The sequence below is a fragment of the Pygocentrus nattereri genome, chromosome 27 (assembly GCF_015220715.1).
Source record: "Pygocentrus nattereri isolate fPygNat1 chromosome 27, fPygNat1.pri, whole genome shotgun sequence".
Taxonomy (NCBI): domain Eukaryota; kingdom Metazoa; phylum Chordata; class Actinopteri; order Characiformes; family Serrasalmidae; genus Pygocentrus; species Pygocentrus nattereri.
The window spans coordinates 22,752,431-22,767,858 of NC_051237.1; the positions used below are offsets into that span (position 1 = coordinate 22,752,431).

The window sequence follows — 15,428 nt, forward strand, 5'->3', positions numbered from 1 at the left end:
TAGTTTAGCCTGAGTTTAGTCTGGGTGTGTCTAAATTTAATCTGGATTTATTTAGAGTTTAATCTGGATTTACTAAGGATTTGGTCTGCGTTTAGTCTGGATTTAGTAGGGGTTGAATCTGGGTTAAGTCTGAGTTTCATCTTGGTTTAGTCTGGGTTTAGACTGAGTTTAGTCAGGATTTAGTTTGAGTTTAGTCTGGATTTACTAGGGGTTTAGTCTGTGTTTAGTCTGGATTTAGTAGGGGTTTAGCCTGAGTTTATTATGGGTTCAGTACAGATTAGATGGATTTAGTCAAAGTTTAGCCTGACTGGTCTGGGTTTAGTCTATGTTAAGTCAGGACTTACTAGGAATTTGGGTTTAGTCTGGATTTAGTATGGGTTGAGTCTGGGTTAAGTCTGAGTTTCATCTTGGTTTAGTCTGGGTTGTGTTTGAGTTTTGTATGGGTCCAGTACAGGTTAGTTTGGATTTAGTCAGGGTTTATACTGTAGATCAGTAATGGGTTAAGCAGTAGCCAATGCTAGCTTTTTGATGTATGTAAACAGTGTTAAATGCAACTTTAACTGCCAGCCCATACGTGGAGAGTTACATACAGGTTTGAGATCTTTGGGCCTTGAGTTCTTTCTTAAAAAGAAAAATCCCCTGAGCCGACAGTCCATGACTGAGGTGCCCTTGAGCAAGACACCTAACCCCCAACTGCTCCCCGGGTGCTGTGGATAGGGCTGCCCACCACTCCAGGCAAGTGTGCTCACTGCCCCCTAGTGTGTGTGTGTTCACTAGTGTGTATGTGTTGTTTCACTTCACGGATGGGTTAAATGCGGAGGTGGAATTTCCCCGTTTGTGGGACTAATAAGGGTCACTTAATCTTAATCTAAATGTGTTCTTGATAAAGGTCTATAAAGGATAAGTAAACGCTGGTGAATGTCAGAGTCTTCGTGAAAACTGCGAAAGTGGGTTTTAAGAAGAATTTTCTTCTTAAGATCAGTTGGTGAATGAGGCCCAGTGTTTTTGTGATGACACAAAAGGCAACACAATTACACACAACCACCCAATCAGCCTACAGCGCTTTAGCCCCGCCCATTCACATTGAAGTTATAAGGGTTTTAGCCAAGCTTTGTGAATGATGCACGGTGCAGCACGGCCAATGAGAGCAGAGCTTATTTACATGTATTATTCTTAATCTTCCACTTATCCCAGATGCAGTTGATCAGCTGCGTTTGGTTTTGTTTTTAGCTTACTTTAACTGGAGCTGTGAGGCTAATGTTGATAACAATAAAACAATGTGCTGGAGAACAAAACCAAAGCAAACAACAAAAACCTGAAACTGTGTAACTGTCCAAATACCTACGGACTGACCAGTGACTTCACCATCCGAATAGCTAGTCCATGCATATAGATAAATAGATGGATGGATGGATGGATGGATGGACGGACAGACAGGTGGTGTGTGATGTTTGTGTGTAGATATGGCCATGTGGCTGTTGAAGCACAAAGAACCTCCCTGACAGCAAGAAGAAAGTGGTCCACTGTCGGCCTGCTGATGGCAAGGTTGGTGGTCCACTGGCGTTTTGCTCAGCATTTTCCAGGTGGCCCACCAGTAGTTAAGTAGAGTATCACTTAAAATTCCATGCATTTAAAATCTGTTTGGGGAGATTAAAAACTAGTTCGGGTTTGTATGCCGGACAGTAATTTGGGTGGTCAGAGGGTGAACCAGCAGTGGCAATCAGTCAGCGGGGGGCTGACCTTACCAACCAGTGTAGCAGAAAGGACATCATTCGGTGCTACACATCTTTATAAATCCTGCTCTCTCTACATCTACACTTCACTACAGTGGCTTATGTGAAGCCCTGCAGCCTGTTCTGCCCCTTGTATTGTTTTTTTCACTTCAAGAATTGTGTTTGGTCGCCCCCTGGTGGATACAGCCAGTCATTAGAAGAGGAATTTCCACCAGTGTAATAAATTAGTAAGCACTGCCAAAAACCTATTTCTTTCAAAATAGAAAAAAAAATTATAATAATAATAAAAACAGAGCATTTGCTGTGCAAAAGGACCTGCTCCTTCACTGTAGAATATAAGTTTACTTGTTTTTTCCTGCAAAATAAACGTAAAAAAGAGGAAACTGGTATTCTGGTCACTTCAAATGCACATACAGAACACCGTTTGACACTGTACTTGTATAAATGTAACTACTATAACAACTATACTGTCATATACAAAAGTGTAAACAAACCTTGTCAAGTAAATATGGCTTTTTTGCACATTTTAGTGCACAATTTCAACACCAAATACAAAATGTGCCAAAGTTTGACACATTTTATTATTTATTTATTTTTCAATCATTTGGATTCAGCATATACAAAATTATTGTGCATTAAACTGTGCAGATGTGTGTTCTCTGAAGAGGCTACGTTTACTTATTTACACTCACACAACATGTAATTGGCCCGGAGCATCTCAGAGTGCTCAACCTTGAGGTGGATGGGCTACAACAGCAGAAGACCAAGTTCCCCTTCTGTCAGCCAAGCATAGCAGCTGAGGCAGCAGCGGGCACAAGATCGGCAAAACTGGACCGTTGGAGACGGGAAAAACGTAGCCTGGTCTGACGTATCTGGATTTCTGATGAGGCTCACAGATGGCAGGGTCTTAATTTGGCACCAATAGCATGAATCCATGAATCCTGCCTTGTGTCAGCAGTCCAGGCTGGTGGAGGTGGTGTAATGGTGTGGGGAATGTTGTCTTGCACACTTTGGGCCGTTAATACTAGTCAATCACCGCTTGAATGCCACAGCTTATTTGAGTATTGTTGCCATGTGCATCCTTTCATGGCCACACTTTTCTTCTAATGACTACTTGATGATGTACCACGAAGCAAAATTTGGTTTCATGGACAATGAGCTCAGCATTCTTCAGCGGCCGGGTCTGGATCCAGTAGAACACCTTTGGAATGTGGGAGAACAGGTTTAGATTAAGATTAAGTGACCCTTATTAGTCCCACGATGGAGAAATTTCACCTCCGCATTTAACCCATCCATGAAGAAGGTGCACACACACACTAGGGGGCACTGAGCACACTTGCCCGGAGTGGTGGGCAATCTGCAGCACCGGGGGAGCAGTTGGGGCTTAGGTGTCTTGCTCAAGGACACCTCAGTCATGTGCTGTCGGTTCTGGGGATCGAACCAGCGACCTTCCGGTCACGGGGCTGGTTCCCTAACCTCCAGCCCACAACTGCCCCCTCACAGCACGAAAGTGCACCTGAACTGCACTGTGATGCAACCGAGTCAACATGGACCAGAATCTCAAAGGAATGTTTCTTGTGGAACCCAGAGTGGCATGAATGAAGCGCTACATTATCTGCTTTTCTTGCTCCAAGCTTGTGAGGTTTGGAATATACGCCGAGTCGCATAAACAGTGAGATTTTCTCCTCTTATGACTCGGCTTTTAACTCACATGCTCCGCTGGCATGAGGACCAGAACAAACACCAACACACGCAGGACTGTAGACTGGAAAAAAACAGGCCAATAAAAGTCAAGGCAATGTTTATTTTAAAAATTAGCTTCACAGCTCCAACTACTCACCGTTGCGGTAACAGTGGCGATGCATAGCACAGACATTCAGGAAGAAGTTACTCTCCACAGTTCTGAGTCCACTCACTGGCCACTCTATTATAAGGTTTAAATATAATGTAAGGATTGGTTCTTCAAGGGTTCTTTAGTAAAGAAAACAGTTCTATATAGAACCATCCACACTCAAAGAGCCCACTGCGAGATTAAAGAACTCACTGAATGGTGAAATGATTCTTCAGGTTGCTAGAGAATGTGTTGGATATGGTTCTACATAGGACCTTTTTGAAAAGGGTTCTCCTATCATTTCATAGCCAAACTCTTTTTCGTGCTGTTTTAGTGTATAGAACCGTATACAACACATTCTGCATCAGTCTGAAGAACCACTTCACAATGCAAAGGATTCTTTAAGTGTTCATGTTTCCAGAACCATCTTTTTTAATAGTGTACCCCCATCCAGTGTTGCGCAATTTGCAAGTACTCCTCTACCCCTTTCGTTAGTTGACACTCTCTGACCACAGGACCGCTGTTAGTCAACTACAGTAGTGTGCAAAAGTCAAAGACCACCATTCATTTAGTTCATTTCCACTCCAAACAGCCATCAAGTATAACTTAAAGAAACCTGCAATGGGTTTGATTACAATTTTGGTGCTACCCGGTCTTCCAGGTGGTTGTTAGGAGCCTCATTTAACACTTTTTTGAGCAGGTGCATTATCTTAAATCTAATCCCCTCAGAAATATCTCCTGAAAAGAATAACATGTTTTTAATGGTTGTTTTGAATGGAAATGAAATAAACAATGACTTGCTGCTGAGACTGTTACACGCATCAGTGTCACCGCTAGGTTGCGTTTGGTCCACCACCCAAAAATATCCAAACAAGAGCAGCTCAGTGGTCAGAAACTGATGAGCTACAGTCTCTTGCTGTATAGCAGCAAGGCGGAGCTACAAGGAGGGGGTTCTGATAAAGTGCCCAGAGAGTGTAGCCCAGACTTTCCGCTCTGGAATAAACTCATGAAATAAAGAATAGATGATAAAGATTTACTGTTTTACAAAAGCAGAATCTTTGTACAGCTTCGCTGATGCATTTACATTTTACAGAACAAAGACGATCCGGCCATCTGCCCACCTGAAAAATCAGACCAAACATCTGCAGACCCTCAGTTCAATGGACATCTATTGGAAAAATCACACATTCTTTGCTTTTATGCAGTCAAATGAATGCACAAATTCAAATGTTCAAAATATGATAGCTTGCCAATCTTCCACTCCTGTGTTCAAGTAGATGCAGCTGAACCTTAAAACCTAAACCACTTAAACTTGTACAACCTAAAACCAAAGCAAAGTAACATTAGATCCGTCAATTTAACAGCACGTTTTGGACAAAAAATATTAATTGCAATTAATGGACAAATACAGGGTTAGTCAAAAGTCACAGGACAGGTTTTATTTCACTTAATTTTATTTATTTTATTACCGACTTTTATCTCTGGGGTCATCCCGAACAAATTGTGTACGCTGAGAAAATCCACAACAAACACCACCTTCATCACAAAAAATTAAAATAAAATTGTCCTATGACTTTTGACTCACCCTGTACAGTTCAACTCACGTGTCTGAGATGTAAGCAGAGTCATTCAGAATGGTTGGGTGTGAAATGGTTGATTGTAGATGTGGTAGGAACCAGGGGTCACCATATCTACAACACAAATACAGGCATTTTATTTACTATCCAAACCCACCAGTGAAGCTCCATGTGTCTTCCGAGTTTTATGTTTCATGATGATGGTTAAATCTTCTTTGGGAACTACTGGACATCATGAACATCATGCATGAAAATCTGAACCATGAAACAAAGTCTTAGGCCGCATACCGATGATTTCATGTAGTAACTTTCTGTGAAGGAGCTTTCAGAGGTGGACGTTTGGTTCCTATCACCACCACTGTTAAGAATTCTGACTGAATGAGATCTAGAACAAAGCATTTCACACCAAACCACTCTGAATGAGTCCGTTTGCATCTTTCACCAGATATTTTGTAGCAGCAAACTCCCAATTATGATTAACAACTTGAGCATTAATTAACCTTCCACTATCAAAATGACTGAAAAACAGTCAAAGAACAGCGGTTTGTCCTTTTAGGTGACTGTAAAGGTTCATTCACATTAAAATGCATGAATTTAGCCTACAATTAAACCGAAATTTCAACAGCATACGGCGTGGCTTTAGTGCTATTAAGCTTGTGTTGGACACATACTGAAGCCACTTAAATGTACTGGAGGACCATCAGACTTTAATTGCACTCAATTAAATCCCACTGTGATACAGAACTGATTAAATCTGAGAGGTTTTAGTCTTTTCGAGGTTTAGAGGCATGGGGGTCCATGCATAACTTTGTTTTCAGCTGAAAGTTTAGTCTGGAGAAATTTACGAAGATACAAAACTGTAAATATCCTCAAACACTGTGCTAGAAAACCCAAAGGAGGACAAAGCTGTCTAACAAAGCTGACTGTCCAGGACCATTTCTCACATCCCCACAAACATTCGCATATGCAAACACGGAGCTCGTTCACACCTGGTCGTTTGTGACCTGATGAGACTTTAATCACACGCATTTACACCTGGTAATCAAATGCATCGCCGGTTATTCGGACTAAAACCCGACAGTAGCGCAGCTCATATGCAACTACCGATCTCCTGTGATCTCCTCACTATTTCTCTTCTATTCAAATAGAAAGGCTGACACTTTTGCACGACGTCATTCATTTCCACACTGCCACTACCACGATGTTTACAAGACGACGACTGGTTAAAATGTGATATAATGTGCTATAAATGCAATGTAAACGTATATAATGTAAAGCAGGGCTGAACGATTTGTGGAAAACATCTAACTGCGATTTTTCAGACTAATACTGCAACTGCAATTTCAATCTTTGATCGAGATTCTGAGGCGCGACCCCTGAACGCAGCGCCTCAAACTGCCAGTAAGCTGTGGTTGTGACGTCACAACACATGGAGGTCTGGTGGCCCCTGATTGGTCACCAACAGGCAGTTCACAAACTCTTATTAGGTTCAGTTTTCACCCTCTTAAAACTTGTACACACCTAATAAAGATGAGTTTAAGAGTTCTTTAGTAAAGCCAACGGTCCCATGTAGAAAAATAAGGACTCAGCATCCTTCCGCATGCATACGTTCTCTGTGTGGTGAAATGGTTCTTCAGATTGACAGAGAATGTGATGTATATGGTTCTATACAGAACCTTTTTCTCTACAGAACCAAAATGTCATTCTATTGTTGTAAGCTTGACATCAACAAGCAACAAACTAACAGTCCCAACCCTGGTTGACGCTATACAGAACCACATACATTTTGTGCAATCTGAAGAACCATTTCACCAGGCGAAGAACTTTTTATGCATGCAAATGGGTCCGAGTGTTCACGGTTCTATAAGGAATGACGTCTTCACTAAAGAAACATCCTTTTCTTTTAATGTACCGTAACGCGTTACTTGTATTGAAGAAAGGGTTCTGGTGGTCAAATGTGGCTTGTAGAGATGCTCTTATGTGAGCCACGTCTGGCTAAATGTCTCAGGCCACCTTCTGAAAGAGGTTTAAGTCTGTTTTAAACGCATCTTGGGTGCATTTACGTACAAACGTAGAAACAGCACTACTGTTACCCCCTTTAGCTGAATGTCTGATTCAGAGATGTTTTTCACATTTCAAATGAAAATGCATCAGACTTGATTACCTCCCACTGTCTAATCTGCTTGAACTGAATTAGTCCATTTATCAAGGCAGCAGATGAAGGCTTGTCTCCATGTTGTCCATGTTTTATTTCTGCTATTTCGCCGATTTACTTTGGCTGCTAAAAAACGGGCATCCCAGAACTGTAAACCACTGTTAACCTACAAACAGCCTAAAAACACCCAGCAAGTTTATTTTAGCATAAACCATCAGAAACTTTAATTGTACCATGATTTACATTTTTGGCCGTACCCACTGTTACCTAAGGCGCACAAAATGACGAGGTGTAAACGGGTTCTCAGACACACACAGAAAGACGAAGATTAATATACCCACACATACATTAATTAGGGCTGCACAGTATATTAGGAATGCACGGAATCTGTAAATCAGCCAATTTACTCTGTCATTTTTTCATTTACCATTTAAAAGGTAAAAGTTTTGCTCATTAAAGAGCGAATCGTTTTGTTTGTTGTGTTTTTTAATTTAGCCCACTGAGCGTGAGCTTCGGGTTTACAAATAAAAAGAAAGAATATAAAACAGCCATAAAAATTCATAATTGGGGCATCCCCACAATGTTTTGTCTGGTAATTGTTATCACAGTTGCATGCCTTTTTAAAGTACCCAGTTAGGTAAACAAATTATTTTCTGTCAAAATAAGGCAGGTGTGTCACCTCAAACTGATGACCCCTGTGTTCTGAAGCACAACAACTGCAATGAATGGCAATATGATAGTGTGCTATATTGTGCAGCCTTAATATGCATATAAGCAAGCGATTTCACACACACACACACACACACACACACACACAGGCCCTTTCTGCCCTGTCTACCATGTGACCTCATCACCTCACTTCCTGTGGGATTTCTCTGTCCAGGATTTTTTCCCCTCAAACTCCATTGTGCTTCTTTTCCTCCATCAACCCCATTACAGTCCATAGCAGCTCTAGTTTCAGACCCAGTGGCTTGTGGGTTAACTGTGGGGTTTCATTAGAGATGTGCATGCTGCTCAGGGTTTGAGTTTGAGCCAGGGATAAAGGATGGTAAGGATGGACAGGATGGATGAAGCGAGGCCGCAGGCCCCCACGAAGCCGGGGCCAGTGGAGTACAGCCCCAGTTTGTCCAGTGGGATGAAAACGTCACACAGGTTCTTCAGCAGGTCCAGCAGTAAGGGAGGGTTACTCCGGAGCACCGAAAACAGGAGGCGCAGCTGTCGCTGGAGTCGGGCTGTCAGCACGGGGAGGGCGGGGAATGAAGGGGTGGATGGGCCGAGAGAAAACTCCCCGTTCTCTGGACCAGGAGAGAGTGCAGATGGGCTCGCCAGAGAGCCTTTAGCCGAAATACTGCGAGATTCCCTCTCCATCAGCAGCCGGATCTCATACGCATCCCGGGTTAGGTTGAGGATGAGCGCGAAAAGGTAATATCTGCAGGTAAAACAAGTAAGAAAGACAGATAACAGTGTGAAAGAAAATCTGCAAGCATCACGGTACCATGCTGGAATTCACTGAGCTCCTGAGAGCGACCCATTCTTTCACTAATGTCTGTAGAAGCAGTCTGCAGGACTAGGGGCTCGGCTTTATACACCTGTGGCCATGGAAGTGATGAACACCTGGATTGAATGATTTGAGGGAGGGAGTGAATACTTTTGACAACATAGTGTGTGTGTGTGTAATTATTTTATATATATATATATATATATATATATATATATATATATATATATATATATATATATATATATATATATATATACACACACACAAGCACAACAGGTGTCTGACGAGCAGATCAGTGAGAGTTGTCTGAACATGAGCTTCAATGGAAAAGATACGATTTTGTACAGAGGCCTTAACATGGTCAGTGTCTCAAATTGGCTTAAATCTAAATAGTGACCTAAAAACACAGAAACTTTTATTTTTTTTACTTCTTTTTAATGTTACATCATTGCACTCTTCTGCATTTTACATTTTTTCACAATTACAAGACTTTCTGTTCAAACTTCAAAAGAAATCCCAGATTTTCAATGCAGTCTCAAATTCGCGGACCCCAATGAACGCTCTCCCTGATCCTTTTATTGAGGAGCTGCAAGGCTAACGCAACTAACAAGTAATGGAAGCTTATACGCCACCTACTGGCACTTCACCACGCATAAGAAAGGAGAAATGCTAAAACAGATACTGAACGATTTCGTGTGCGTTTTAGTCCACGGTGATAGACAGCAGCGTGTAATGCAGTGTCAGATACCACATAATAAAAGGTTTATTACAGTTTACCAAATAACTCCACATGACTTGAGATGAGGGTCATGTAGTTAGCTCCATGCTACTGGTGGGGTGCAAGCTTCCCTGGCTTCTTAGGCATACTAGCCTCGTACAGCTCCAGAGGTAAAACTATATGGGATAAGATGGTGAGAACTGTCCACTTGGTTTTTCGCTGCACTATTGTTAAAGTGCACTACATTGTATAGCAATAAGAAACTGGAGCCAAGCGATCCCATGATCTTTCAGCAGCTGTTTTGGGTCTATGAATATTTAGCACCACCCAAAGTCAGCAGAGAAGGCCTTAACTCACCTGAATGATCTCTGGCTCCATTTGTTCTGGTCGAGCTGAGGCAGCAGGCCTGTTTTTCCAGCCCACAGCACATTATCACAGGCGAAGTACATGGCTCTGTTTAAATGGGCTACAGTGATGCAGAGCCTCAGCACGCAGTCGGATAAATGGATCGCACGCTTAGCTGCTTCCAGAGCCTCTGCCGAGTTCCCCAACCGCATCACTACAGAGGGAAAATACACAAAGAACATGGGAAAGAAAATGAAAAATAAAATACAAGCCACTGTCATCAGGATAAAACAAACTCTAGACAAGCAGAGATCGTCTCGATGTCAAAGACAAGAAGCAAAAAATTGAACCTAGACAGAACTGACAAGATAGAGGCTTAAAAAAAACGGTCATAAGCTTCGATCACACCTGAAACGTGCTGAGGTCTCATAAGAGAAAGGTCAGGAATTGTGCTCAAAGCTTATCGTCTTCTGAAAAGTGTATCCGATACCCTTAGCAATAGGATGCTGATAGGATCCCAGCAAGTGTCCTCATCAGAAATGTAGGGTAAGGTTATAAAGCTACATGACACCTACATAAGCTTGTCACGGCAACTGACACAGACCTACATAGATGCTTATAAATGTTTATTCCAACAGCCATCATTCGCTATAAAGGTCACATTTCCCAATTTTGACCAAAGTTAGCTAAAGCAGCCGTTATGACAGACTTACTGGAAGAAACGTTTATGTAGGTCTACATAGCTGTCATGACAAGCTTATGTGGGTGTCATGTAGCCTTATGAACTGTACCCCACCATAAAGTGTTACTGGAATGTTTAACAGTCCCGGCTTAAATAATCAATGATTTCATATGCATTAAACCTCCAACTGGGAAATATCAACTTCTTCCATCAGGCTTTCGCTGCTAACTTAAACAGACAATCAGTCACGTTTAAAACGAGGATGGACAAATTTTTGTCATGGGGCAAAACTGCAGTGTACAACCCCAATTCCAGTGAAGTTGGGACGTTGTGTAAAACATAAATAAAAACAGGAGACGATGATTTGCAAATCCTTTTCAACCTAAATTCAATTGATTACACTACAAAGACGAGATATTTAATGTTCAAATGGATAAACTTTTTTTTTTTTTTTAAATATTCACTCATTTTGAATTTGATGCCTGCAACATGTTCCAGAGAAGTTGGGACAGGGGCGTGTTTACCACTGTGTTACATCACCTTTCCTTTTAACAACACTCAGTAAGCGTTTGGGAACAACGACTAAGGAATTGGGGTTGCATGTGGTGGGCTGTGGGCCAAAAAGACCAAAAAACATGTTTATGGAATTACCCTGTAATTTGTTACTAAAATGTTTGAGCAATATGGCAAAAGATTAAAAGAAAATGTTCACATTAAGTAGGAATATGTATGAAAGGGGCTCAGGTCGGATTTGTGTCCACACAGCCCTGAAAACACCAGATCTGAATCACATTAGGGCAAAAAATCCTCTGATTCATCAGGGAAATGGAGCGTGGTTTGGAACTCAGGCGCTTTACTACATAATTGGGGCCAAAGGTGTTTTGTAATTTCGCGGTAGCTACATGCTGCATACACTGTGCTCAGAGCTGCTGTTTTTAGAACCTGCTGGTGGACGCGTTAATGTTTTTGCACTGTTGACCAACATGGATGATACAAAGTCCACTTGAACTTTATTTGTATATTGTTTAGAATTTTTTGCCTTCAGCCCACTACAAACACTACACTAAGGCCCAAATAAGACAAACAGTTTTCAACTCTAACTTAGAAGCGGTTTTGGACAGTAACTCAGTAAATGTAATTAGTTTCTGTACTTTAGTATTTTTTTGTGTATCTGTACTGAAGTTTTTTTTCCATTCTGGGCGACTTTTTCCTTTCAGTCTGCTACATTTCAGAGTCTAATATCCGACTTTTTCCTCCTACATTTTGAGAAATCTGTCGTTCCTTTTGGTTTCTGTGTGTATAAAAACGTAACATGTCAAAATGAAAGAAGCGCAAAGCCAGAGCACCAATCAGGGCCCAGCGGTCACTTTGTTTAGAGCTGGTTTTGACCTGTTGGTCAGACCGACCCAGTGCAGCACGCGGTTCAACGTCAGCGCAGCAGCGTAAAACTTTGGGAGAGTCTGTTCAACATAAATGATGAACTAACCTAACTTTGTGTAAATAGAGCTCAATATAGAAATATGTCCACATATGCAGTCGAGACTGACGCGGCTTTTTTCTGAATTTCTACAAACACCATTTCATTTTATAGTAAATGAGTTTGGGCTGGTTTATGTTTATGAACAGACGCCTACAGATCAACATAGTAAAGGAGCTCATCTGTGATCCTGAGTTTAAAGCCAGTTTTTATTCAACTTAAACTTGGAACTAAGTTGTAAATAAATCTGAAACTGAAACTTTGCTTGTGTGTAAAAAGTGATTTCAGAGCCACTCGGTTCTCCCTGATGGAAACTGTTTACCTTCAGTGTTTTGTGCTTCTGATCATTTTAATAGACGTCAGCGTCACTAATTAATGACGTTCTATTAAAAGACTGGTTTACCAAGAGAGACGCTGGAGGACTTTCACCTGAAATGAGTTCATGAAGCCAGTCTGGTTATAAAAATGATAACAGGACATCAGAGCCAGAATTACTCTTTTAGTACTTTTACTTTATACTTAAGTACATTTGAAGGTAAATACTTCAGTACTTTTACTCAAGTGGAGGTCTAAAGGGAGGAACTTCTACTTTTACTGGAGGAATATTTTACCTTGGGGGTCAAAGGTAAAGTGAAAACTCCCGGACACAAAAACAAACAGTACAATTACACAAACAGATGCAAGGATGGGACTGAAGATCTGAGGATAGACAACATAACTAAGCAAAGACTTACACTTCCTGCTGAGACTCAGGTGAGCTTCTAGCTGCTTTATTGTTTTCAGTAGTTCTGCAGTAGCTCCTCCTCTCTGCAGCGTGTAGCCCAGCAGTGTGCAGGCGTACTGGGCCGCCCTGTTCAGCACAACACAAACACAAGCATGACTGGAAACACAAACATCACAACATTTAAACCAAACTTAATCAGATTATATCACAACAGCAGATGTGGGCAGTAATTAGTACGTACTTAAGTACAACCTGGATGGATTTACTTCTACTCTGGCACATTTATTAGGGGAAAGTATCACAGTAAGTTGTGAATTTATTTATATTACGTTTAATCTTATTCTGTTGTGTTGGGTCAGCTCCTTTCCTGTTACTTACTCCTCTCAATTTGGGGCTTTGACATTTTATTTTACACCAAAAGGACCCAAAAAAAGAGAAGAATAGAGGGATACTTGCTTCAGTTCCTATGGTGTAAGATGAGTGAATGCTGGAAGATTAAGAAACTTTTTTTAGCTCAAGTAGTTTTGTAAGGCTACAGTTACTTTTACAGCAGTCGCTGTGCTGTAGCCGGCCTGAGACTTTGCCTGAGGGTGACTTTAGGCCCCTTTACTCACCTGTGCACTACAGGAACAGTCACAGAGGCACAGCTGCAGAGTCACAACTAAAGTGAGGCATTTCACCAGTACAGCTGACAGCATTTATCATCATCGTGACAAATTACATCACAATTAGTGACAATATGCTTCTCTGAGCACACTGTGGATACTATCAGCAGGGGTGGACAGTAAAGAAGTAAATGTAATTAGTTCCTGTACTTAATTATTTTTTGAGTATCTGTACTGAAGTTTTTTCATTCTGGGCGACTTTTTGCTGAAGCCAGGTTCTTAGTAGGGTTTGTAAGTCGCTTTGGATAAAGGCGTCTGCTAAATGTAAATGTAATGTAATGTAAATGTTTAACCGTTCCACCTTAAATGGTCCAGTGTTCACATGTCACTGCTGCACCGTTTAAGGTGGAACGGGGCAATTCGAGCAGGATTACTACCTAGCTAACGTACTCCGGGTGTCAAAGCTTTGGGGCAAGCTCGTATTTAATGGCGAGCCGCTCTGCAGTGAAGAAAGGGGTTGTTTTTACCTGAAAACCCGCTCCTTGGCTTGACTCTGAGCGCTGAATCGCACCCACGACTCCATCGCTGCTCCGCTCGCCTCGGCGCTACAAGCTAACGGCTAACGGCCTCGACTTTCACAACTTTCCGGACCGTTTCGCGCGTTTAAACTCGAGCAGCAGCGACTGCGGGTCTTCTGCGTGTGACCCCGAGCCGTCCCTGAGCGCTTCGGTGTCTCGGAGCGTTTACTCTGGAGCCGAAATATCAGCTCGTCGCCCACTGACAGTGACCTCCTGTCGACGGCAAGCGCACAGGGACACGCTTGTTGGAGCCGTTTGTTGTTGTTGCCATGCACGAGTCGTGCACGAATCGTTTCGAACCGATTCTTTTCAACTATTCGATTCGATTCGCAAGTCGAACAGGGGCGAACTGGATGTGTACTGTCTAACCCACGTCACTTAATGTATATTTGAATCCCAGTTCTTTTGAATGGTAACGTATTCCCAGCGCTCTGTGCCACATTGTGGTATAGCGGCTTCTTGGATGGGTTGTTTATTCTTATTCTTCCTGCTGTTGTTTTTGTGCCATATGCATCCCAGAATCCACACTTGAGGTTTGTGGGGTGTTACTTAAAGGAAAATTCCAGCATTTCTTATATGCAAACTTGCATAAAATTGGTATATATGGTATATTGATTATAGAAAAATAATGGTAAATCTGAAAAAAATATATTGTTGTGCTCTCTCTCTCTCTCTCTATATATATATATATATATATAAAATGTATCTCTGTAAAATGGATTAAAATACATTGTTTTAGACTAAAACTTGGTCACATAACTGCCTTTAAACAACGCCTCATGCATCAGGCAGCGTGTTTTATAATAACTCTGTGAGGAGCTTTTAGAGGCGGACGTCTGGTTCCTATCACCACCACTGTGAACAGTTCTGACTCAGAAAGTGTCTCTAGGACGAAGCATTTCACACCAGTCCGCTCTGAATGGCTCTGTTTACATGTCATGACGTTTAAAATGCAGCGGAGATCCCCTTAAATGTGCTTTAACGTGTTATATGTTGTATTGTGTGTAAAGACGTGTCTCTGAAATTAGCGAAAGTGCGCCTGCAAGCGTGCAGATATGTGTCTTAATATGTACTTTGGTGAGACAGGTAGGATCCTCTCTAGATGCCAACACAAAACCACACCTGTGAACTTCAGGACACGGATGATGAAAATGAGTCACTGAATTATACGTTCGATTCACTGAAACGGACGGTGCGAACGAATCGGTTCTTTGAACTGAATCGAACGCGATTCTGCCGTAGGCGAAGATGCTGCAGTGTCCCAATCCTCGCTCAACTGATCCACATCAAGGAACTTCTCCAATTTTCTGCCACAGCCTCATATTTACGGCGGGGTTTAACGTTTTTCACGTCAATTCAGACTGCAGTCCATCTGTTTCTCTGATACTCTGTTACCCTGTCTATCTATCTATCTATCTTGCTATCTATCTATCTATCTATCTATCTATCTATCTATCTATCTATCTATTCTTCAGTGGTCAGGACCCCCATGGACCCTCACA

The 15,428-nt window shown here is 41.7% G+C and overlaps 1 protein-coding gene across 1 annotated transcript; it reads right to left on the reverse strand.

Annotated features, from left to right (window-relative positions):
• Positions 1 to 3,517: 3,517 nt before the first annotated feature.
• Positions 3,518 to 14,226, reverse strand: pex11b (peroxisomal biogenesis factor 11 beta). The gene is made up of 4 exons (XM_017721524.2): positions 13,876 to 14,226; positions 12,754 to 12,869; positions 9,873 to 10,074; positions 3,518 to 8,725 (listed from the first exon to the last, which is right to left on the reverse strand). The coding sequence occupies exons 1-4, from the start codon at positions 13,929 to 13,931 to the stop codon at positions 8,311 to 8,313; spliced, it is 789 nt and encodes a 262-aa protein (XP_017577013.1). The 5' UTR covers positions 13,932 to 14,226; the 3' UTR covers positions 3,518 to 8,310.
• Between the last annotated feature and the right edge of the window lie 1,202 nt (positions 14,227 to 15,428).